The sequence below is a fragment of the Tenrec ecaudatus genome, chromosome 18 (genome assembly GCF_050624435.1).
Source record: "Tenrec ecaudatus isolate mTenEca1 chromosome 18, mTenEca1.hap1, whole genome shotgun sequence".
In the NCBI taxonomy this organism is placed as follows: Eukaryota; Metazoa; Chordata; class Mammalia; order Afrosoricida; family Tenrecidae; genus Tenrec; species Tenrec ecaudatus.
In genome coordinates, this window is record NC_134547.1 from 73828675 (window position 1) to 73853554 (window position 24880).

Genomic DNA, 24880 nt, shown 5'->3' on the forward strand with positions numbered 1-24880 from the left:
GAATCCCTCGTTTGAGTCTGGCAACAACGCGCGTTGAGCGGTGTCCCGGCAATCGGCGAGGCTGCGTCCAGGCTCCCGCATCCGGCCTCCAGCGCCAGACAGCTCCTTCCAGGAGCTTGTTGCTAGGGACGCGCTGCTGTTGCTGCCACGCCCGTCCTTGGGGGAGGAGTCTCGCGAAGATCCCCGAGACTTCGCGCAGAAGCGCGGCGCGTTGCCGGGAGACCGCGCAGCCGCGGTGTGCAGGCGCGCTGGTTTAGAGGTGGCGGCGGCGGCGGCGGCGCTTCTCCTGCAGAGCCATGGTGAGGAGGGCGGGACGGGGTCTCTGCGCGCTGGAAGTTCCAGACCAGGCTCTGACCCTTAAGCTGAGCGTCCTGGGACCCCCCAGACCGGGATCTTAGATCGGGGTCCCGACCTGCGCGCCCTGGGCCTGGCTCCGACTCCTGGCTATGACCTCGCCGGCTTCGAGCTAACGGGCTGTCAGATGCTGTGCTTACGGGGCCCTTCGGAGAAGCTGAGACCGAGGGTCCGGTGTGCAGATGCCCTTAAGAGCCCCTTAAGAGAGCATGTGCCCGCCGGAATTCCTGCCTGAGGGGGCAGACTTGGGGCTTAGGGTCTCACCTCACGGCTCCCGCCCAGGGCACACAAGGCCCTGGGAAGACAGGCTGGGCAGCAGGCTCTGGGGGCATAGCCGCGCCCACCACGGGTCGCTCAGAGGCAGCCGGCTAAGACGTCTAGGATTGGAACCTTCAGAGATGGGCTAGGGAGAGCTGTGAAAGGGGAGGGGATTTGGGGTTGGGTGGTTGTTGAGCAGACTGAAGACAGCACCACCACCCACTCCACCCCCGCCCGGAAAAAAAAAAAGTAGTTAAGCTGATTGTCATTTGCTTGTAGGAATGGGCGAGATTTTTTTTTTCTTTTGCCTCCTTTTGTTTTCTAAAATTCTCACCTGAGAAATTTTTGTGAAATCATGGGAAAGCTACATACATGGAGACCCACGGAAGTGTGGACTCAGGCTGAGCTCTCAGGGTGGTGGGTCCTGGGGGTGGGCTGGAAGATGCTCAGGGTGAGCAGGGCCTCTGGGGACCACCACCACTGAAGGTCAGATGTTCTCTTTTAAAAAATTTTTAATAAATCATTTTATTGGGGGATCTTACATATATTATAACAATTCATACATCCATTATGTCAAGAGTACATGTACTAATGTTGCTATTAACAATTTCAAAATATTATCTTTCTTCTTGAGCCCCTTGTTATTAGCTTCTCTTTATTCCCTCCCTCCCTACCCTGCCACCCTCTCGAACCCATAATATTATATTATGTGTTGTTACTTCTACATATCTTACACCGACCCATTCTATCCCTACACCGACTATGCTGGTGTTCATCCCCCTCAAGGGGGGTTATTCCACCATCATTGCTGTCTGTTCCCCCTTTCCCAACTTATCTGCCCCCCCCCTCCAATTGGATGTTCTCTTGACCGACCTAGGTTCCTTGAAAGCGTTTTTTAGTTTGGAAGTTCAAACCAAACTCACTGCCATCGAGTCGATTCAGAAGCACAGTGACCCTATAGGACAGGGTAGACTTGGCCCTGTGGGATTTGGAGACTGTCACTCTTCACTGTAGGAGAAAACCTTTCTTCCACAGAGTGGCTGGTTGTTTCAACCTGCCGACCTTGCAGTCTGCAGCCTAACACATGGCCATTAGACTCTTATTTAGAAGATTCCACAAAAACTTACTGCTAGTGAGTGAATGCTGACTCCTAATGACCCTGTAGGACAGGGCAGAATTGCCCTCGCTTCTGAGCCAGAAAGCCTCAAATTGATACCGTTGTGTTGTCATTGCAACAGAGCCCTGATCTCTGTACCCCAAGGCTGGGTTTCTGGAAGGTTCCACATTGGTCACTAAGCTTGTCCCCAGTGGCGTCGAGTTTGGCAGTGTGGTTTTGGGAATTTTCCATTTTAAGTGCAAGTCAGTTTTGCATCCAGACTAAGAGGAGTTCATCTTGTACCACGAAGTGGTGAGTTTGGTGGCCCCTCCTCTACTTTCAGTGGGAAAGATCTGTCTGAAAAGGGACCCTTTCCTCTGGCTTCTCCAGAGGGGCGGGCAGGCGTGAGCCCCAGAGAGTGGCTCCAGGGCCCTCCTGTTGATGGAGGTTCCAATGAGGCGCTTTTCTCACCCTTAGAGCTGGCCAAGAGGCAGGGCCTGGAGATGCTCACTTATCCCTTTGTCCTGCATTTAATCACAGGCGCCCAAAAAGAAAGGGAAGAAAGGCAAAGCCAAAGGCACCCCAGTTGTCGATGGGCTCGCCCCCGAGGACATGAACAAGGAGCAGGTGAGTGGGCCGCTGGTCTCCCCTCCTTCCTATCCTCCCTTCCTATCCTGGGAGAGTGCCCTGGGAGGGGCTGGCATTAGGACAGGCTGGAGAGGAGGCCTTGGGTTGGTGTTGATGGTGACTTCCTCTCTCAGGAAGTGAGAGGTGGGCAGACCCATCCATCATGCCATCTTTACATCACACGGCCCTGTGTGAGCGTCCTCTCCAGATTTTAGACAGGGCAGGGCAGCCCCGGAGGCAGGGACCCACCTCAGAAGGTCCACACGCCCTCTGGGTTTCTGCAGCAGTGTGGGGGTAGCCTGGATTAGGGTCCCCCTCAGGGCAGCTGCAGTTTGCTCCCTGGATGGCTTTCCTGTAGTGTGTCCAGTAGGGCCATCGAGCCTCTCTGTTTTTTAAGAGAAAAGTTACTAAAAAGCCGAACTCTGTGCTATCCAGCCCATCCCGACTTGGCGATCGTATAGGACAGAGTTGACCTACCCCTCCGGGGTTCCAAGGATGCTGCAACTCTTAATGGGAGAGGCAGCTTCATCTTTCTCCTGCAGAGCACCTGGTGGCTTCTAACTGCCGCCCCGTGGTTCACACCCAGCGCTGAGTGAGGGCAAAGAGCAGGGCAGGTGGTGTAGACCGCAGTCTCCCCCGCCCGCACTCCCTCCCCTCCTGACAGCAACACCTGATTCTCAGGGAATAAAGTTCCCGGAGAGCTGGCTCCCTGCTTTTTATTAACAGTGCTAAACACATATTTGAAGGTTTCCGCTGGCTTTCCTTAGGCGTTTGTATACTGTTAAGTTATAGGATGACCTCACGTTTCCCTTTTGAGGTGGCTTGGGCGGGTCCTGACTCCTAGTGACCCCTTGCCCAGCAGCATGAAACCTCACCACCGTTCTTCTGTTGGAGCCCATCCGTCTTGTCCCGGACTGTCCTCTTTGTCACTGCTCCTTCCCTTTACCAAGCATGATGTCCTTCCTTCTCCAGGGACTTACTGGGCTCTCCTGACAACATGTCCAAAGTACAAGAGACCAAGTCTCCCCCTCCTCACTTCTAAGGAACATTCTGACAGTTCATCTTTTGAGACAGATTTCTTTGTTCTTTTGGCAGTCCTAATCTGTAGGTTGTCTTTTCTTGATAAAGTTAATTGATGAACAAAAGGATTTGATTTTTCTGAGCTCTGATGTTTGCTTTTGTTGTCTTCTACGAGCAGGTGAAGCTAAAAGGTAGGTCCCACAGCCTACCTCAACATTGTCCTCTTGGTTTTTGTTTTTTTTTTTGTTTTTATTTTAACTTGTGAATTTGGTGAAGATTTTACAAAGCAAATCAGTTTCCCATTCAGCAGTTCTGACAACATCCCACTCCCTGCCCTCCTCCATTCCTATGTCTGAGCGTTGTCCTTGATCTCAGGTGTACTTGCCGAGTGTTACTGTTCATCTTGCTACAAGCCCACTGCACTCTTCCTAGCTTGGCTTGAGCAGGGCGTTGCTCAGTTTCCATGCATTTAAGCCCCCACCCTTTTGATCTTCTTGGTGTTATTTATAACTTCACAGCCTTGCGACCTGAGAAGATGCTGTGTAGAGTTTCCATGTTTTGACATGAATTGAAACTTACTTTGTGGCCCAATGTGGTCTGTTATGGAGCATGTTCCCCATGTGCTGGAAAAACACGTGCTGGGCGGTTGTTGGGTGGCGGGCTTTGTCTGTGAGGTCAAGTTGGCTGATTGCGGTTCTCAGTTCCTGTGTCTTGGTTGAGTTTACTTCCAGGTGTTGTAGCCTCCACTGGAAGTAGTGTATTAAAGTTTCCTACAGTCTTGTGGAAGGAGCCCTGGAGGCATAGCGGGTGATGCTTAGGGTGTTCGCTGCAAGGTCATCAGTTCAAGCCCACAAGCCCCTTCGTGGGAGAATGATGAGGTTTTGCTGCACCCATAAGACTGGAAGCCGAGGGACAGTTCTACTCTGCCCTCTAGAATTGCTGGGAGCTGGGGGCAGCTCAATGGCAGTGTGGGGTTTTTGTTTGTTTGTTTGGTATATTATTGTGGAGTTGTCTTTCTGCTAAAACGTGATTTATATATTTTTGAGGTTTTCTCTGTAGTCCCTAGATGTTAATTGTGACTATGCCCTCTTGTTCGATTAACCCTTTAATCATTCTAAAGTGTTCTTCTAAAACAAATAAAGTGTTCTTCTTGATCTCTTATGCTAGTTTTTGGCACCAAGTCTATTTTAGTAGAAGTTAATATTGCTTCTCCTGCTCCTCTCTTATTGTTGGATATGTATATTCCACCCTTTGATTCTTGGTCTGTTTTTATGATTACTTGTGGGTGTGAACTGACTGATGTCACTTTAAATTTTGATGAGACAGTTTATTGATTTTCTTTGAGGTTTCCCAGTAATTTATTGTTTTCTTCTGAAGTTTGAAAGAGGATGTTCTATATCAAAATTATTCCGACTTCCTTTCATTTTGGAAGTTCTGTAACTACACTCTGTATTCCCTCTTTTTAATTTGTAATATGTGGAGTATTTTCAGCCTTTCAGGTTTGCTTTACTCTGGAAATGCCCACAGCTGGGTGGGCTTCTGCTAATGTCATCATAGGTGTTAATTTCAGGCTGCTGTCTCTGCTGTTGTTGGCTCTCTATCTAAAAAATGTCCTTTGGGAAATTTTGTAAGGTTGGTGTGGTATTTACAAATGCTCTTTATTTCTGTTTTTTGGGAAATTCTCAGATTTTGGTGTTGCATTTGAGGAACAATTTTGCTAGTTGTATGTTGTGGTTGGTGTTTTCTCCACAAAGTTTCGTATATGTCACCCCATTGCCTTCTTGCCGGCCCAGTTTCTGACAGTCTGTAACCACTTCGTCTTAGTGACTGCCTTTGGTAGACAACTTCCCGTTTTTCCTGAGATACTTTCAGGATTCTTTCCTGGTCTTTGGTTTTGGAAAGTTTGGCTTTGCTATGTCTTGGTGATTTTCTTTTGGGGCCTATCCAAAAAGATAGGTTTTCATTCAGCTTCTTGAATAATCAATGCGCCATCTTCATGATATTAGGGAACTTTCCTCCTAACAAATCTCTCAGTTTTCTCTGTGAGTCCCGCCTCTCCTCCTTTTGTGTTTTAGAATTCCGATTGCAAATAAGTGCTTCTTGATGGTGCCTGGTGTAGGCCAGGTTGACTACAGAAACAAATCCAGACACTCATTTGTATATAAGAGAGAGTTTTATATCAAAGAGCAATTGGTTCTGGAGAAAACATCCCAGTCTGCTCCAGATCAAGTCCATAAGTCTGATATTAGCCCATATGCCTGATACTAGTGCATAAATTCCTCTTCAGACTCACACAGCACATGCAATGATGTGGAATGCAGGAAGATCACAGGCAGGTAGGTGCAAAGTCTTGTGGGCCCAATGGCAGTGGAAGCATCTCAGTGCTGGCAGGTCTCAGCCATTCTCCAACAGGAAGCCAAAGGCAGAGAGAGAGAGGAAGTTCCCAGAATCTTTATGAGAAGGCCACACCCACAAGGAGACATCATCAGGCACCACCTGATCGACAGGCTAGACTCTGCCCCAAGACATTTATCAAGTTGACGTGAAACTATGTAACTGTCATGGTGTCACACACAATTCCTAGGCTTTCTCCGTTTTCATTCTCTTTTCTGATTGTTCTAACAGACTAGCATTGAGAGATTTGTCTTCCATCTTACTGATTCTGTCTCCTACTGATTCAGATCTCTGTTGCCTTTTCAATTATTATCTAATTCTGAAATTTCAATATTACTCATTTGGATTTCTTTCTTGTGTTTTTGTGTGATTTTTGATTAATCATTTACCATATATACTCGAGTATAAGCCGACCCTAAAATCAGCCGAGGCACCTAATTTTATCACAAAAAGTGCATTAAAACTGTGCTGATTTGTTCTTGTAATGTTTTCTTTAATTCCTCAAGAGTTTTGCCTCGGTTTTCCTTGGTTTTGTCTAGTTTCCGTGATCTTTCAATATTTTTATTGTTGAGATTGCAAGGGGGCTTCAGAAAGTACATGGAGAAGTTCCATTATCTCTCAGTTCCACTTTTCCACGAGCTTTGGCAAACCCACTGCCATTGAGTAGAATCTGGCTCTCAGTTACCTTACATAGTGTTTCTGAGGCGGCAAATCTCTGTGGGTGCCTGTAGCTCCCATGCAGTAACATGTAGTTTTTACATCTACCTGGTAGCGACATCCATTACACTGAGTTGTTCAGGCATTCGCACCCTTCTTGACTGAGGGGACCCTCCACCTTCCATGTGAACTCACTGCTCCCCCAAGCTTCCTGTCTGGTCCTGCCAACTGCTGTTACCAGTTTGGCCCCATTGAAGGGAATCATTAGAAGATACAATTCTCAAGGCAGGTATTGAACATTCTTTTTTCTTTTTAAAGAGTGCAGTTTGTTTTATTGAACATGTTACCAAAAAAACCATGTTACATGTAGTCAAAAAGACCCACACCCATGTTATCAGATTCCGCAGACTCTTCTTTCTTGGCTTCTACTTTCTTCTCCTCAGCTGGTGTGGCAGTGGTAGAGGGTGCAGGTCCTCTGGCTGGTGCAACACCAGCAGTGGGGCAGGGCCACCAACCCCTACATCACAGATGAGGCTCCTGATGTTGACGTTGGCCAGGCCAGAGGGGCTACACGCTGACACCGGAGGCCTAAATGAGGACGTTGATCGTGGCCTCCGTGATGGTCACCTTGTCATCATGCATGATGAGGGCTGAGCTCAAGAGACAAAGGTCAGAGGTCATGGTGTGTGAGTGCTGTCCTGGCGGCATGATGCTGGTTGCCGGGTGAAGTGAGGGTCTCACCTCAACTCGACCCTAGCTTCCTCGGGAGAACCGAGCACCTCCGCGGCAGCTGAGCAAAGACAAGGCAGGCATGTTCACTCTCATTCATTGCCAGGGAGTCAACTGCGATGGAAAGATTATCTCAAGGCCGTAGTTTCAGGGCTCATCTTGCCCCCCCTGGCTCCAGAAACTCTGGAGATGAGAGTATAAACTTCTGGTCTGCATCTTCTTCCTTTTGATCATTGTCCTTCTATGAACTCTTGACCCTGTGATGATGGGAGCTTGGCATCCTTCGCCGTCTCACTTTACCTGGCACAGCAGACCGCTGTTCCTAGAAGCCCTTAGCCACACCTTGTACTCCCTCCTCCTGGTCCAGACCCTTTCTCAGTAGAGACCCCTTCTTGTGGTTTGGCGGGCTGCTTGCAAGCTGTTAGGAAGTGACCTAGGAGGTAGGATAGAAGCAGGAAATAGGTTACTAGCAGAACGTACTAAAAGCAATATGGTCAGCCGTCATCTTGAAAGTGGGTCCAGCTGTGCCCCCACTATGTTGGCAAGCCTGGTGTGTCATGCAAGGTGTACACTAGCCTCAGAGGAAGATTAAGTTTTTAGCAGGGCTGTGACCTATAATCTCTCCTAGTTCACCTAAATTTTTGGAATTGAGGCCCATCCTACTGTCGCTTCCTTGGCCATGATTGAACTTGGCTGGACCATTCAGAGTCCTGGATTCTGCCTGCTGGTATTTTGTTGTTGAAGATTAAAAAAAAAAAAAATCTGTGTTTGTAGTTTTCTTGTGGTGTCTGTGTGGTTTTGGTGGTAGGGCTGGCTTCATAGAAGGGAGTCCTGGTGGTGCAATGGTTAAAGTATTGCGTTACTAGCCAGAAGGTTGGTGGGCCAAACCTGCCAGCTGCTCTGTAGGAGGAAGAGGTGGCAGTCTGCTGCAGTAAGATGCACCCTGCCCCTTGGGGAGCATTGGAAGGGCACTCTATCCTGGATGACGGGTTAGAACACAAAAGGTTTTCATCAGCACTGGGGCACTGAGTGATTTTTTTCTGAAAAGGGGACAGTTGACCACATATGCTTGGGAATGTATGATTGCAGCCCTGGAAACCCTACCTGGGGGCAGTGCTGCTGTGTCCTCCACGCAAGGCTGCTGTAAGCGTGAATGAGCTTGATGGCTGTGGGGTTCATTGGCTTTCAGTTTCTCTAGAGTGTTATCCTCTCTGGAGTTCTGGGCCCTCAGAAGAATGGGAGAGCCGGGGCGCCAGCCCCAGTAGGAAAATGTCACTCAGCCAAGCGAGTGTTTTAATGCCAAAGTGCGCCCAGCGGAGTGGAAATGACCCAGGGAGCACCGTGCAGAGATGCGTAATCGACTCTGACAAGTGCACCATGACTAAGGGAGGAAGAGTGATGATTGTTGGTGGGGACGGGAGCTTCTGATAAGTTTGCGATGCATCCCTCACTTCCCCTTATTTGGTCAGGTCTGAAGTGTCATGGCGACCTCCCTGGGGAGAGTGAACTGTCAGGACGCTAGTGGGTGTGGTTATTAGAATGGATGCGAGGTTTCTTTGGGGCCTTTCTTGCCCCGCCTCGCATGCTCAAATGGAGTTTGTCAGCTGCCTCCTTGAGGGCTCCTGACCCCGATTGTTTCCAGTGGAATTTCCCAGCTGTCCTCCGCTTTCCCCAGCAATAGCAGAATCAGGGAGCGTTTCAGCGACATTGCTGTGCATAGGATCCACAGTGAACCCTTCTGGTCCTGGCCGTTTTTTGGCTTGGGAAGTGCTGGGTCTCTTCACTGGCAGTGCGTCTGCTGGCTTCTTTCCCTTTGAGTCAGTTTGGGGTCATGTGCCTTTAAGAAGGTGTTCATTTCATCCATTGTGTCCCTTTTATTGCCACACAGTTATTCATAACAGTATTGTCATAATTGTATTTATTTCTGTTTATTTTATCCTTTGACTATTCACATTTTTTCCCTTTGATTTTTTGATCATCTTGCTAAAAGTTTGTCAATTTTATTCATCTTCTCACAGAACTAACCTCTGGTTTTATCAATTATCTTTACTGTTTGTGTTAGGCGGGTTATCTAGAGAAACAAAACCAGGACACTTATGATTTTATATACACACATACACACACAGCATGAAGGAATATAACACATAATTAGTCCACACAGCAATACAGAGAACTCAGTTCAACTCACTTCCGTGGAACGGTTAATATTACCGAAAGTCCTTCAACTCATGAGGGCTGCTGGGTCCAAGGTCAAGGAATCAGACGGCTGAGTCTTTCTTTGGGCAATACAGGCAGTCCAGCCACAGGCAGCAAACAGCAGGGCAGGTCACCAACAGTCAGCAGCTCAGGAACTTAGCGAAGCAGGCCCAGATGGGATATCCAACTCATGCAATGCAAGATGACAGGATCCACCAGCCTCAAGCTCAAGTGATATACACACCAGCAGTGTGGCAAAGCATGTCTTGACGGAACCTCAAGCTCTAGCAACACGATCCACAGGTTGGTTGTCCCACAGGTAGTGTAGTTCACAAGTTGAGACAGAGAACTAGCTAGAGCAGCCCCCTCATACATATACCACACACATACAAACTGCACGTGCCTATACCACAGCTAGCTTGCTTCCTGCCGTACCCAGCCAAATGCCTTTTCCTAAGAAACGTTCACCCCTTTAGCTGACTCTGGGATGGTCAGGAACCCATAGTTGCCAGGAAGGGGCAGTTCTGATCCCCAACTCCTCCTCAGCAGCAGGGTGAGGTGCTGGGCCATCCTGATCATGGGGGACTCCCTGGAGCCCATTGCTGGTCCAGCCACCTGTTGCCTGTGAGTCAGTTTACCCTGGGTGTTAGCACACACAGCAGTCCCTGCCCTAAGGTCGGTTAGCCTAGGGGGCACACCCAGTTAACCAGGCCCAGGAGCCTCATTTCTATGACATTCTCTCAGCTTTCGATGTCATGATATCTGCCTTTATGTCTGTGTCATGTAATATAGTTCCTGTGAAACATGAAGGACATGCCTGCTTTATTAATAATCCTCATGATTATTTTTGCATTTCCATTTGTTAGAGATCCTTATTTTTCTGGATTATGTTGAATTACTTTGTAGGATATTTCCCTTCCATCCAGAGAACTTTTCACTTTTTGTATGGCCCGTCTGGTGACTGTACTGGCTTCAGCTTCTGTTTGTCTGGGGCTGTTTGAATTTCATCCTCATGCTTCAAGAGGAGTTTTGCTGCGATAGTGCTCATGTCTGGCAGTTACATCATTTCATTGCCCTTTGGCCTGCTGGATTTATGAGGGTTGAGGACCCTTTGTGCATGACGGTTTGCTTTCAGCATTCTTGTGTTTGTTTGTTTGTATTTGAGGCATTAAACTATTTATTCAGTCCAGGTGAGAACATATCCAACTATGGAATACTCATGCTGCTCACGCACATGAGTTTGCCAAGTTTTTAAAATAATTCCTAATAATTATGTTATTGACTATAGCAACTGTCCTGACCAAGTGTAAAAAGAGTTGGAAGGCCACTGTGTTGGAGTTGATTTTAACTCAACTGGGCTGCTCACTGCTCACAGCTCTCCCCCAACCCATGCACCCACCCAGGTCTGAGGACTCTCCCAGCCCCCAATAGCTGCTCCACAACTAGTGTAGTAGCTTTTTTAGTTTGGGGTGCTTGTTGGGTGTGAACATGAGGACCCCACATGTGGAGGGGGGGGTTAGTTGTGTGCTAGGCAGTGGACTTCTTGGTGGTTTGGGCACTGGAAGCAGAGATGGGGTCGAGGGAAAAGGATGACGATGACAGTAGAGTGGGGATTACAAGTGTACAGATAAGCACAAAATATTGAAACTGCTACATAACTATAGCTTTCATACATATTATTAAAAATGTCTTCTCGGAGTGCCCAGCAATTCAGTCATTGTCCATCGAAGGTCTGTCTCTACCTGTCAGGATTCTTGATCTCTAATCTTTATCTTGCTGTGGAGCTCTTTGGAGTTTTTCTGCTTGAAGGCCTTTGAGCTTCTTAGATTTATAGATTTGTGTCTTTGTAGGACTGGGGAAAATTTCTGTCATTATTTCTTCAGAAAGACTATCTGAAAGACTCTTCATCTCCGTCTGGCTTTCCCGTGATGTTGACACTCGACCTCTTCCCGTCCGCCTCCTCGAGTGTCTGTCTGCCCCTGTACTTCAGCACGTGCCCGCTCGCTGTCTCGTCCTCCACTTCACGGGCTTTCTCCGTCCTGCTTAGCTCTGTACATTCTTCTGTCGTGTTTCTCATTTCGGTTTTTGCCTTTTTCAATTCCAGTAACGCTCTTTTTAGACCCTCAATTTGTACTTTCAGTGTTGTCATGATTTCTTTAAGCTATTTTTCTACAGTTCCCCTTAGTGCTTTCATTGTACTTACTCTTGTTTTACTATATTTTCCCATTAGTTGGTTAACCCTAGATGTATTTCACTCCCTTTGTCATGTTCATTTGGATGGCAATTGATTCTCTGTTCTGTGTGTCTTACATGTTTCTGTGACTGTATTGAATTTCCCGGGATACCAAGTTTTGAAATTTCCCAGCATTTGGTATGGCTGCATTATTTTCTACAGGAACTCCTAAGCCTTTGACCTTTGCTTACCACTCCTTTCCCTGTCTGTGCTCTCTTCCTGGTTTCACTAGGATTCAAAGGACCCGGGGCTCTATTTTCAACAACTTTCTGTCTCTCCCTAACCCACCACAGCACCCACCATGGTTCATCTGCCCACCAGCAAGCACCACCGCTCAGCACCCACCTTGGTCCATCTGTCCCCAGGGTGTGTAGGACCCCTCTCTGCTCATGACTCCTGTCCTTCCCTGTTGATGCAGCCACATGTTTGGTTGGGAGACCCATACCCTCTGATTTGGCCTGAGGTTTCCTTCCCTGCTGGGGGGGGCGGTATTCCTCAGCATATCCCTCAGCATAAGGACATCTGAGAGAAGCATCTTGGTGCCGTCAGCGGTATACCAAGAGTATACCATATATACTCGTGTATAAGCCGAGTTTTTAGCACAAAACTGGGGTTCAGCTTATACATGGGTCAGTGGTACCCCAGCCAGGTGTAACATCTCGCGGGTGATTGCCGTTTATCCGCTGTTCATTCAAAGCCTCACTGACACTGCAGGACTTTGAATTTACTCACATCTAACCAACCAGAGCTGTCCTATGATGTGGACAGCTCCAATTTGCAGCAGCACCTGTAGTGATTGACTTACGCCAGCAACTGACTGGTAAGGATGTGTCTGTGGCTGCGCTCCGTCTCTCCCCTCTGGTCTCTGTGTTAATTCACATCCTGCATCGTCTGCCCACATAGACTCCCCCCACTCCTCCGGGCTAACACGTCAAGAGCAGAAGAGAGCAATAACAATATTGCAAGTAGGGAATTCTGTGTTTACAAAAAGCAAGTGAGGGAGTGGTGGAAAATGAAGGCTGACTCGGAACAGATTCCAAAAGCTAAAAAAGCTCCTCGTGGTTTAACGTCTTTTTATGGGGCTCTAGAGAGTGAATTGCATAAATGGGTTAGGTATGGAGTGTCATCAAAATGGTTACTGTGTAACACGCATGGGAATCTGCATACGTGCTCTACAAATAGCTAAGGATGACAAATATAAAGCACCAGGCATTGAAAAATTTGCTGCATCAGCAGGATGGTGTACCGGCTTCATGAATAGGTTTGGCCTACTCTGTTTGAGACAAAGAACAAAGATCTCCCAGAAATTGCCACAAAACCTTGAAGACAAAATTATGTCATTCCAGTCATTTATTATAAAACAAAGAAGGATTTATAATTATGACCTGGCAGATATTGGGAATATGGATGAAACTGCCATGGCTGTTGATTTTCCAAGCAACAGAACTGTGGCAAGTTTAGGAGAAAAAAACATTTTTCTCAAAACCACAGGAAATGAAAAAAAAAAACACTTTACAGCTGTTCTATCATGTTTGACTAATGGGACTAAGCTGCGTCCTGTCATTATTTTTATTTTTTTTCTGTCATTATTTTTATAAGAAAGACTTTGACTAAAAAGATCAATTTCCCACCAAGAATTACTGTGCGTTCACATGTTAAAGGCTGGATGGATGAAGACGGAACAAAAAAATGACTGGAAGAAATTTGGAACCGACAACCAGGAGCAGCCTTAAAGAAAAAGCCATTGTTACTTGTGTGGGATATGTTCAGAGCCCACCTGTCGGATGACATAAAAAAATTGGCAAAATCTAGTAAGGTTACTTTAGCCGTTATTCCAGGTGGGCTTACATTCTGTACTGCAGCCTCTCGATGTATCTTTGAATAAGCCTTTTAAAGACCGTGTGCGAAGGATGTGGCATGAATGGATGTCATCTAGTCAAGCTCGACTAACAAAAGGAGGAAATCTCATGAAGCCTGACATAGAGTTAATAGCAAAGTGGGTTCGAGATGCATGGGAAGACATTCCAGAAGACATGGTGCGACGTGCCTTGCAGAAATGTAGTATTAGTGATGCTATGGATGGCAGTGAAGACTGCGCTTTGTATGGAAATGACAGCAGTGATGGTGATGACGGCGATCTCAGTGAGGACAGCGTCTATCATGACCTCACACCAGCCGAAGCTCTGCATTGGGATACGGATGATGATGAGGAATCCAGTTTTGAAGGATTTTAACTCTTCACATTTTAGCTTGGTTGCTGATTGAGCTCAGGGAATAATACTCTTAAGGTATACTTGTTGATACCTTATTTTTGTTGAACTTATTTTCCACTTACTGTGCTGCTTTACTAATGTTAAATGACTTGTCCTTTTATTTATGTTTTTTATTTAAAATAAATATTTAAATACATTACCCCACTGATGTCTCAATTTTTAGTAATTTTATTTTCATTTGTTTTGATTATTGAAACTTACCAATAGTTTCTGCATTTTCCACCCTAGGCTTATACTTGAGTCAATCAGTTTTTCTGGTTTCCCAGGTAATAATTAGGTACCTCTGCTTATACTTGGGTCGGCTTATATTCGAGTATATATGGTACTTTCGGGAGGATGCTGACTGTCTGTGTCTTAGCATACAGCGGCCTTGTCAGCAGAGCTCAGGACTCTGCTGATGGTGGTGGTGGTTGTAGGTGGGGATGGGGGTGGGGGCAAAACGGACACTGTCCAGGGAGGGATATCCAGGTGGGACAGCCAGAGAGCACAGGGAGGCAGGGCATGTGTGGCTGTGTGTGTCACCTCACTGCCTGGCCCTCCTGCAGCTGTTCTCCGCAGGCGTGCAGCCTGAGTTTCCGTGTTGTGGTGGTGCTGCCGCATCCATGCTGGTTTGAGACCAGAAGCTTGGAGTTCTGTCTCCGTCCGTCGGCAGAGTGGTGGAGGCCAGGAAAACGGGCTCCTCATTCCCTTCGCAGGCAATTCTTCACTTACTGTGGTCTGAGTGGCTGGGCAGAGGGGCAGGGATGGTAGAAGGCGCTGGAAAGTCCCCACTGACTCTCTCTGCTCCCTCATTTAGAGCCCTCCCAGCTGGGCCCTTCCCCGATTTTATTTGCGCGAGATTCCGGAGCAGAGGCCTGCTAATGCTGCCATCTCCCCAGACTTTCCTCCTCTATTTTTGGTGTATACTCTGTTTTCTGGGGGTGCTTTTTTTGATGGTTGCTAGGTGGACGTATCATCTCACATTTATGGTCGCCTGGTTGATGCTGATGCTAATGGACCTTCAGCCACATACATGGCAACCCTCCTTGCCTGCGTCCTGTCACTCACGGCCTCAGAGGTGAACCTCCTCCTCAGGCGCCATGTAATCTATGTTATCATTATGTGTCACTAGGGATTGTACAGTTACTTTAAAACATGCCTTAGTCAGAGTGCCTGGGTGTGTGCTGGTTTGATTTTGATTTTGCATATTTTTGTATTGACATTACTGCCTTCCCTGGGCGTGTTGTTGCATACACCCTAACTTGGATTCAGGGATTTGTGTGTTTGTGTAATAACTGTCCGGTATCCCTGAGTAGAAAGCTCTCTGAGGGGTTTCTTTAGTGTGAAACTCGAGGATGAGTGGAAGGGTTTGCTGAGTTAATGGTTGTCGGGGCCTGACTAGCATTAAGTCAGTGTTTTTATTCTGAGCTTTAACTGGTTTGGGGGGTGAAAGTGTCTCCTCTCCCCGCCTGGCTCATCTCTGCTGGGGTGGGGTGGAGCCTGACTCTGGCCAGCTTGCCTCTCTGCTCCCAGGTGGAGGAACATGTTGGCCGCATCCGGGAGGAGCTGGACCGGGAGCGCGAGGAGCGCAACTACTTCCAGCTGGAGCGGGACAAGATCCATACATTCTGGGAGATCACGCGGCGGCAGCTGGAGGAGAAGAAGGCCGAGCTGCGTAACAAGGACCGGGAGATGGAAGAGGCAGAGGAGCGGCACCAAGTGGAGATCAAGGTGGGCAGGGGGATGCCCCTGGTGGTGGTCTTCATGCTGGAGCCTGGGGTTTGGTATGAGATCCAGGGGCGTCACCCCTCTGTATGCAGGAGCGGCTCCTCATAACTGAGCGTTTGCAGCCCAGTTCTGTTACAAACACCATGTGAACCGGGGCTGCGCCTCACAGGTAGCCTCCCCAATGTTTCCTCCATGCCACAGGTGCCCTCCGGGTCAGTGTGCAGGTGGGACGGTGTAGGGGGTGTACAGGAGGGGGTGCTGTGTGCAAGGGGATGGAGCGGTATGAAGGTGTTTACAGGTGTGTGCAGACAGCTGTACGCAGTTGTGCACAGGTGTGCAGGTTCTGCAGATAAAGAAAGAGTATGCAGGTGTGTGTGAGTGTATAGGTATATGGAGATGCATGCAGGTGTATAGCAGTATGAGGTGTATGCACAGGTGAATGCAGAGATGTGTACCAATATGCAGGGGTAGCGGAGTGCGCAGGTGTGCAGGCTGTCTAGGTCCATGGAGGAGGTGCCCCGCCCACAGGTCTACAAACAGAAGGTGAAACACCTGCTGTACGAGCACCAGAACAACCTGACCGAGATGAAGGCGGAGGGCACGGTGATCATGAAGCTGGCGCAGAAGGAGCACCACACGCAGGAAGGCGCACTGCGCAAAGACATGCGCACACTGAAGGTGGAGCTGAAGGAGCAGGAGCTGGCCAACGAGGTGGTGGTGAAGAGCCTGCGCCTGGTAGGGACAGTGCAGCTCAGTGCACCGATGCTGTGAGGGGTGGAGTGTTGGAGACACTGGAGGGCCCCTGGGGGGGGGGGCTCTGTGCAGATGAACATGTTTGAGGCCATCTTCCAAGGTGCCTCCAACTACTGAACCTGGAAGCCACTGCCTGTCCCAGTAGCAGCACTTCAGGCCCTTCAGCCCCACCCAGCCCCGTGGGCCCACCCAGGGAGCCAGCGGCCTCCTGATGCTGCCAGGCGTGGAGTCAGGATGCCCATGGGTTGTGGCATGACTCCTGGAAACACTTTCTTATGGGACTTATGTAGAACATGTGCTGGCAGGTGCACAGGGCATCGTAGCCAAGGCCCAAACTGGGTCGCCAAGACCATGTCTCTGCACGCTCCATTGCCTTACTCGCCCCCTCCCGCCCCCCCAACCCGCCCAGCCCTGTAGTAGCTCCTTGAACAGGAGCGTCTGAGCACCCAGGTGGGGCGGCCACAGCTAGACCCTCTGCGTGTCCTGCCATCCATCACGTGGTGCCCTGGTCTTTGCAGAAACACTCGGAGGAGATCACCGCCATGCGGAGCGACTTTGAGAGGCAAGTTCGAGGTCAGTTCTCTCCATGCCTTGGGCCTCTGGTGTACAGTGCCAGAGATCCCATCTCCCTCATGCCGCCAGGGCCATGAACTCTAGCAAAACACCCAGCCCTGGAGGGATGGGGTGCCTGGGGGCGGCCTGGGACAGAGCAACATTCCAAGAACGTCTGCTGCTGGGGCCCTGGGCTCCCATCTCCAGACTCCTGCTGGCTCCCACACAGCCTGCCTGGTAGTGCCTCTGGTGACCAGTGGTGCGCATGCACGCCCTGGCCCCCAATGGCCTGTGCATCACAGCTGTGGGTGTGCTGCCTTCCAGAAATCGAGGCCAAATATGACAAGAAGCTGAAGCTGCTGCGGGACGAGATGGACCTGCGCAGGAAGACGGAGACCCACGAGGTGGAGGAGCGCAAGAGCGGGCAGATCCGCATGCTGATGCAGAGGCATGAGGAGGCCTTCAGTGACATCAAGAACTACTACAACGACATCACGCTCAACAACCTGGCCCTCATCAACTCGCTCAAGGTGCGCTGCAGACCTCACTGGGAGAGCCTGGGCACTCTGCAGGTGCCGCCGTGGGCGTGGACACAGCAGCGCTTGGTGGCGGTTTGACGCTTCATGGGGAAGTATGGGGACCACGCAGGGTTTGCTGAATGGGCCTGGCAAGCCTCCCCCACACCCGCCCGATGTGCTGCCTCCCACCCGCAGGAGCAGATGGAAGACATGCGCAAGAAGGAGGACCACCTGGAGAGGGAGATGGCCGAGGTGACCATGCAGAACAAGCGCCTGGCGGACCCCCTGCAGCGGGCACGTGACGACATGAGCGAGATGCAGAGGAAGCTCACGCACTACGAGCGCGACAAGCAGATCTTGACGGTGGGTGTGCGCAGGGGTGGGTGGGCGGGACACGGCCAGGGGCCTCTGCGCCTCCCCTTGACGCCTCTGCCCTCCCGTCCCACTGCAGTGTACTAAGGCCCGTCTGAAAGTCACGGAGAAAGAGTTTAAGGACCTTCAGTGGGAGCACGAGGTGCTGGAGCAGCGGTTCATCCAGGTGGGGGCACAGGGGAGGGGTGAGTCAGCCCTGGTTCCCAAGGCCCCATGACCAGTTCCAGGGGTGCAGGTTCTGCTGCTGTAGTAGGAGAGCCCACTCCTGCACTCCAGGGACTCCCCTCGACCTCTCCCAGCAAGTTTGCCAGGTGGGAGGGAACTTTTGAGCACCTCCAGATGATGGCGACCTCTGGGAAGTGGGGTGCAGGGGTCACAGTGATCTAAAGGTTAGGGGTGAGACAAGGCTGCCCAGTGGTCCTGGCTGAGAGTGTGGGTCCCAGCGCAGGTGCAGCAGGAGCGGGACCGGCTCTACCAGAGGTTCATGGCCGCCATCCAGGAGGTGCAGCAGAAGGCCGGCTTCCAGAACCTTATCCTGGAACGCAAGCTGCAGGCGCTGAGTAGCGCCGTGGAGCAGAAGGAGGCGCAGCTCAACGAGGTCCTGGCTACCTCCAACCTTGACCCCGCCGCCCTGACGGTCGTTTCCCGCAAGCTTGAGGTGGGTGCCCACCATCCCCAGTGAGGCCCTTCCTCCCACAGCAGGTAGTGCAGCACTGACTGGCTTACAGAGCTGAGCCTGCAGTCGGGTACCATCCTGTGAACTGGGCAGGTTCACGGAGCAGATCATCAGTTTCACATCCGACACCTCAGACTCATTTTGTTGCGGCATGCAGGTATTCCTCCCATGTGCCATCAGCAGCCTGCTGCCCCCCTGCACAAAGGTGTGTAGGCCTCCTGGCTGCTGTTCAGCCGCCACCAAGTTCAATTCCAGAATGGAAAGGTGACTGAGGTCAGGGCTCAGGGAGCAGAGAGCCTGAACACGAGGACAGGAGCCCCTGAGCCTGCGGGGATGTTAACTCGGCATGGGAGAGTGGAAACAAGCAGCTCCTAAGGCACGGGGTCTATACTCTCTTCAAGCCGGGTTGGGGGGGCATACTTTATAGGTGGGGGGTTCCCACAGGATCTTTTCTGTTTGCTTTTTAAAGGTTTTGCAAATTTCAACTCTTGAGTTGATAGTAAAAACCAAACTCATTGCCACAGAGCTGATGCCGACTCACAGTGACCCCACAGGGCAGAGTGGCCCTACCGCTGAGTTCCCGAGGCTGTCTGTGCACACCTAGGGACAGCTCCAGAGTGTCCTGGGGACAGGGACTCTCTGTCCCCACAGTCGCAGCCCCTCCCTCATGCCCTCCCAGGGGCCCGTGTCCGAGGGGCCCTGTTGTGTGCTCTAAGACAGTGGGGACCCAGTGGTACAGGTGGACCCCTCTGGCTTCTTGCCAATCTTCCCTCCCTAAAAGGGCTGTGTGTGTGAGGACCTGGCCCTCACTTCCTCTGAAGGTTTTAGATCTTCCTGAAGAAGCTGGCTGGTCGAATCAGGGGCACACCAGGGCGCTTCCCAGCATCCATGGGCTCTCTGCCTGGCTTCTGTTTGTTTTTAACACACTCACCACTGCCCTCGTGGGGCTCTGCCTCAGAGAGGCCCTCTCCATAGGCTTTCTAAGACTGTAAATGTATATGGGAGCAGCCAGCTTCATCTCCCCCACCCAGAGGTATTGGTGAGTTTGAACTGCCAACTTGTGGTTAGCAAGCCTCCCTTGGAGCATCTGTTGGGTGTGAACCACCAACCTTGCTGTTAATAGGCTGCAGCAGGCTTTCCTCCTCATTCGCTCAGTGGCTGCTTCTCTGTCGCTCTTTCCGAAGAACGGACACGTTTCACTGGCTTTCCTGTTCTCACTTCCAAATTTCCACCGGCTTTGATTTGCGGGTCTTGTGTCTGTGCACGGTTTTCGGACAGGGCATTGGCCCCTTGGGGTGGGTGAAGCTGTGCTGGGCAACACTCCATGGGCAGGGTGGGGACTCCCAGGGACAGACCCTGCGGTAGGGATGCACCTGTCCCCTAGGCCTGCACACTCAGACCCAGTGACAAAGTGCTTTTCCCTGGAATTAGAAATGGGAGTGGGCCATGCACTCACCCTCCCTCAGGTCAACTGTGGCTGTGTGTCAGGGTGAGCACTGATGCCAACCTGTCTCCTCCCCCGCAGGACATCTTGGAATCCAAGAACAGCACCATCAAGGACCTTCAGTACGAGCTGGCCCGAGTGTGCAAGGTTTGTAGCTGCCCCCCCAGGCCCGGCACATCTGGCAGAGTCATGCCCCGCCCCCCCCCCCCCGACCCAGCACATTTGGCCAGTGTGCTGATCTCAGAAGGTCCCCAGAGACCACCAGCCTTGTCAGGATGAGGACATGGCTCTGAGGGAAGCCGGTCCTGGCCCCAGTCCACCAGGATGGAGTTGCTACCCAGAGCCTGTGGCAGCCAAGGTTCCACTGTCCTTGACTATGTGTCACTGTCAAGAACCTCAGACGGTTCACACCCCAGGGGAGGTGTGGCTCACAGCATCCTCACTCCAGGCCCTGTGCCCTCCGCACGCTCTCCATCCTGGGGCTGGGGCTAGGGGGCCTGTACGAGTGTATGAGTGCACATGGGCCCTTTGAGGATGACCGACTCCACGCCCCTTCCCACCAGTGTCCCGCTTCATGCCTCCAGGGCAGACCCCCCAGCTGGAGTTCCTGCCCTGTGCTCTGGGCACGAATCTCTGCCCAGCAGCTGACCACTCGCTCAGTGACCCTGCACCTCTCCTTTAGCCAGCTCCTAGGGCCTCCATGGAGTGCCAGTCTCTGGTCCTCCTGTGTCTGACTTGCTAAAATCCCACAAAGGTCATGCTGTCCCCAGCACAGCTGCCCCCCAGGTCCGGTGACACAGGAGGAACTGCCCGGGTCAGCTTACACTGCTCTTCCTGCAGGCGCACAATGACCTCCTTCGGACCTACGAGGCGAAGCTCCTGGCCTTCGGGATCCCCCTGGACAACGTGGGCTTCAGGCCCTTGGAAACAGCCATCGTTGGGCAGACACTGGGTCAGGGCCCTGCCGGGCTGGTGGCCACCCCTACGTAGCCATTGAAGCCCCGTTGTGGACAGCCCTGATTCACCAAGTGGGTGGGCTGATGTTTTTGAGATTTGTATGGTTAACAATGGAAAGTTTTCCCTTTGATCTGTGTGTCTCCTTGCCTGGCCTTTGTGGGCCTCCTTCCCTCACACCCCCCCCCCCCCAGGGACCCTCCTCCAGGAGCTCCCATAACCTCTCCCCAACCCATCACCCCATTCCTCACCCCAATGGGAAGGCAGAGGTGCCAGTGGACTTTATTGACACCTGTTGACACTTCAGGTGAGGAGGGGTTGCAGCCCAACCTTCCATGATTCATGGGACCAGCCCCGTGGCAGCCCTTTCGTCCTGGGCGCTAGCTCCCACGGTAGGTGGTGTAGGACCAAGGACTCAGGAGCAGGGGCACGTGGAACTTCTGCGTGTCGTTGGTGACGGTGAAGACCACCTGAGACGAGGGACAGACCCTGAGGGTAGAGCCCCATGCTGTCCCCGACTCCTGGGAGGGCCAGGCTGAGGCAGCAGCTCGCCCAGAGAGAGGGTCCCACAGGGCAAAGACTCACACTGGCTGAGAAAGGGCACTGCTTGGAGGGTGGTTCTCAGCTCCCGTGACCTCAGCCCGTAGGTGTCTGGGTCATAGCAGCTAGTTCCCTCCAAAGCCTGACCCAGGGGCAGGCCCAACACAGGCACGTCCTCGTAAAGCCTAATGAGGCCGAGGACCTATGTACACCTTTGTTTCAGGAGCTCAGAGCAGGTGCCTGCACCCTCCCCATGCCCAGTGTAGAGGGGCTAGCGCCCCTCGGGCAGCTGGGACCCTTACCTCCACGTAAGGGTAGAAGGTCTCTTGCCCGCGCTTCTTCCAGTAGCCTTCCGTGTTGAAGGACAGCTTGTAGGTTCCCCCCTTCATCTGGCCGGGCTCGAGGAGTCCAGGGCAACGGCCGTCTGCATTTGTGTAACTGCAGAGAAGACAGGGCCAGGTGAGGCTCTGTACCCCATCCCCTGACGTAGCTACACAGGGCCCTGGGCCAGGGCACGGGGGTTGGGGGGGAAGCGGAGGTGAGCTGATTTGAGAAAAGTCGAAATGCAGAGTCGAAAAGGGCGAGCAAGGTGCACTGCCTCAGACTGGCGTCAAGCAGGTACTTGCCAGGTTCTCTGAGCACAGCGTGAGTTGTTACAAACTAACACAGTGGCTGTGCCACTCTGTACACGCTCTGTACACTGTCTTACTACAGATACTGCGTGTGGCTTTCCAGTGTAGCTTTCCAGTCCACGTGTCCCTAGCATCTGAGCATTTGTGCTTGGGCAAGGTGACCCCATGCCCTGCTGGGCTTCCCCATCATGCATGGGGTGTGAATGGGCCTCCAGACTCTCCTCAGCCCTCAACCGCTCAGCCACGCCCCACTGGACCCAGCTCAGGGAGGAGTGGAGACCCCTCCGCTATCCCCCACAGGAACGTACAGTCATTGCACATCCGGGGCACTGACCTTGGTCCCAGGTGAGGCCCTCCCTCCGGCCAGGTCAGCCCCTCACTATCCAGATCCTCAACCAGGCCTCACCCCCCCACAACCAATTCTGGGATCAAGGTCCTGCCAAGGGCCCCTTCCTACCTTTGCCTGAGCTCTGCCCACTGCTGGCCAGACCCTTCCAGCCGGGACAGACGGAGGCTGAGGCCTTGGGCTGGCTTCCCAGATGTGGTGTCCAGCACGTGTGTGGTCACTGGGCTGCTTGGGGTATCCATGCTGTTCCCCTGGGCCAGAGTTGGGCGGAGGGGGAAGCTTGTCAGAATCTTGTGCCTGTGGTCCCCACTTAACCAGGAGACCACAGTTCCAGTTGAATCCTCCTCCCCAACCTGATTCCAAGGGTATTAATACCAGGGGTACCTAAGTGAAGCCTGACACCCTCACCCCCCCACCACTCCTGTTCTTGCCGCCCACCTGCACGGAAAAGTGCTGGTAGATCTCCTGGGACTCTCACCTTCTGGGTGCCCAGGTGCCCCTGAACCCGCTGCAGCCGGGAGGCAGCCCCTGAGCTCATGGCCTCGGGTCTGTCCACCTGTCCCAGCACCGCCAGGCCAGCCCAGCGGCTGCTCCCCAGTCCGACCCCCACCCCGCCCCGCCCGGCCCCCTGCCAGGAGTCTCTGTTGGCCACCACACACCTTCGGGTTGTCTGAGGTTCCTCTGGCGGAAGTTAGAGTCACCAGACCGGAGGGTTGGGTAGGGGCGTGGCCGGTCGACCTCCCCACCCCGCCTACCTTCCCTCCCGGGCAGCTGGCCCAGCTCACGTGGGGCAGGGCGGGGCGTACGTGTCGGGCTCCTGCAAGGGTCCCTGGTGAGCCGGGTGAAGTTTGCATTTGGACACTGCCCTGACCTGCCTCAGTTTCCTTCCCTGTACCCTGGGTTGTTGAGGGCCGCCCGTGGCATAAAGGGAAGCTTTCTGGGCTGCTTGATCCTCTCTCCCCAAATATTCCTACAGAGCACCCTGCTCCTTACGCCCCCTGCTTGTTGGAGAAGAGCTGCAGCCCACTGGGTTGCCACTGGATCGATTGTTTTTAGGAAGTGATCGCCAGGCCTTTCTTTAGGAAAGGCACCTGGAGTGTACTTGACCTTCCAGCCTCTGCGCTTGCTGTACACGCCCCCTCCCCAGGGACTCCGGCACGAGTTGTCTCTAAATAAGCTTGTGTGTGTGTGTGTGTGTGTGTGTGTTGCATACAGTCTGTACAGGAGGCGGCTGCAAAAAGGTGGTAGAACAATGAAACGGCAAGATCATGGAAGCTTCCCCCCCCCTTTTGCAGCCCCCTCCTGTGTGGAAGCAGAGGGGAGGGGTGTGGGCACCAGCCAAGTACAACAACTTGGCAAACCCTCGTCTTCCCCAAGGGGGTTTCTCTGTGATGAACTCTGGGCAAGGGCTGAGCCCGCTGCTGTCCCCACGCCCAGTCACAAGCGGTCTGCCCACTGCAGAGGGCACTGGGCAGTGGCAGTCAAGGCCCTGTGGTTTGGTGGACATTGCCTGCAGCGTGTCATTGCCACCAATGCATCATGGCGTTGGGTGCAGTGGACTCACCTCAGAGAGGACCGTGATGACCACCCGGGCTGTAGTGCTCAGGCAAAACCCTTAGAAGTCAGTCGCTTGAATGTTCAGGGTGTACTTGGACATGGTCTGTGAGCCGAGCACACGGAGTTTGTGGTGGGCATGGTGTTGGTGGGGGTTCATCACACCCGGGTCCCCCAGTTGCCATCATCAGGCTGGGGCCCCTCCAGACACCTAGTCACTCGCCCACCATGCTTCACAGAGACAACTCGCACATCTGCCCAGGGGACTGCCAGGTCCTTCCCAGTGCCAGCACTGTGCTCTGGTCTGGGACCCTGTAAGCACTTCCTGGGGCCCATAAGGGATCTCTAGTCTCGCCAAGTTCCCTGCCTGTCTGGTTCTGTGGGAGGCGAACCTGACTCCCTGCCTGCTAAATGGGGTGTGCATGTCACTGTTTCACTCCGTACAGGCCAGGCTTCAGAACAGCCGGGCACTGTCTACAGGTGCCTGGGCCGACAGTCAGTGCCTGTCCTGGCTGCTGTGCTCGGCATCTGTCCACCTTGTCGGTGGTAGTTCTAGCGGGTCAGGCCCCAGTCTCGTCTCTCAGGTATGCCTTCTGATCTGCCAGCGGCTGCATCTATCTGACCACCCCACCCTCTGGGTCCAGAAGCCCTGACCTCTCGGTTCAGAAGGCCGACCAGTAGGGTGATAACCCTAGGGTCTCGGTTAATGGCGAACACGGTGCCACGAGGCAAGGGTGGGTCTTGGCTGAGGATGGCGTAGGCAAGGGCTGCATTGTCGGTGTTCTCGCTGTCGTCGAGGTTGGTGGCTGTGACCTGTATCACTGAGGTTCCTGCGCGGATGGGAGTGTGGTGACCCTCACAGCGGCCAGCACATACCTCTGAAAGCAGCTCTGTCCCCTACTGGTCAGCAGCTAACTGCTTGGCAAGGCTCAAGTAATTAATCCATGGCTGTAGCCCTTTCCACATTCTTTGTTGATTGTTTTAGAAATCTTTCG

General features: G+C 52.2%; 2 protein-coding genes and 1 pseudogene across 2 annotated transcripts; 1 reads left to right on the plus strand and 2 right to left on the minus strand.

Annotated features, from left to right (window-relative positions):
- Positions 1–215: 215 nt before the first annotated feature.
- DRC4 (dynein regulatory complex subunit 4) lies at positions 216–20946 on the plus strand. The gene is made up of 11 exons (XM_075537314.1): positions 216–299; positions 2249–2335; positions 15350–15547; positions 16073–16279; positions 16816–16870; positions 17174–17379; positions 17563–17730; positions 17819–17905; positions 18188–18397; positions 19941–20006; positions 20700–20946. The coding sequence occupies exons 1-11, from the start codon at positions 297–299 to the stop codon at positions 20847–20849; spliced, it is 1437 nt and encodes a 478-aa protein (XP_075393429.1). The 5' UTR covers positions 216–296; the 3' UTR covers positions 20850–20946.
- Positions 6767–7114, minus strand: LOC142432543 (large ribosomal subunit protein P1-like; annotated as a pseudogene).
- A 209-nt stretch (positions 20947–21155) lies between the features above and the next one.
- On the minus strand, positions 21156–23027 carry LOC142432725 (5-hydroxyisourate hydrolase-like). The gene is made up of 4 exons (XM_075537972.1): positions 22991–23027; positions 22443–22582; positions 21656–21791; positions 21156–21283 (listed from the first exon to the last, which is right to left on the minus strand). Exons 2-4 carry the CDS (start codon positions 22571–22573, stop codon positions 21194–21196), a joined length of 357 nt encoding a protein of 118 aa, XP_075394087.1. The 5' UTR covers positions 22574–22582; positions 22991–23027; the 3' UTR covers positions 21156–21193.
- Between the last annotated feature and the right edge of the window lie 1853 nt (positions 23028–24880).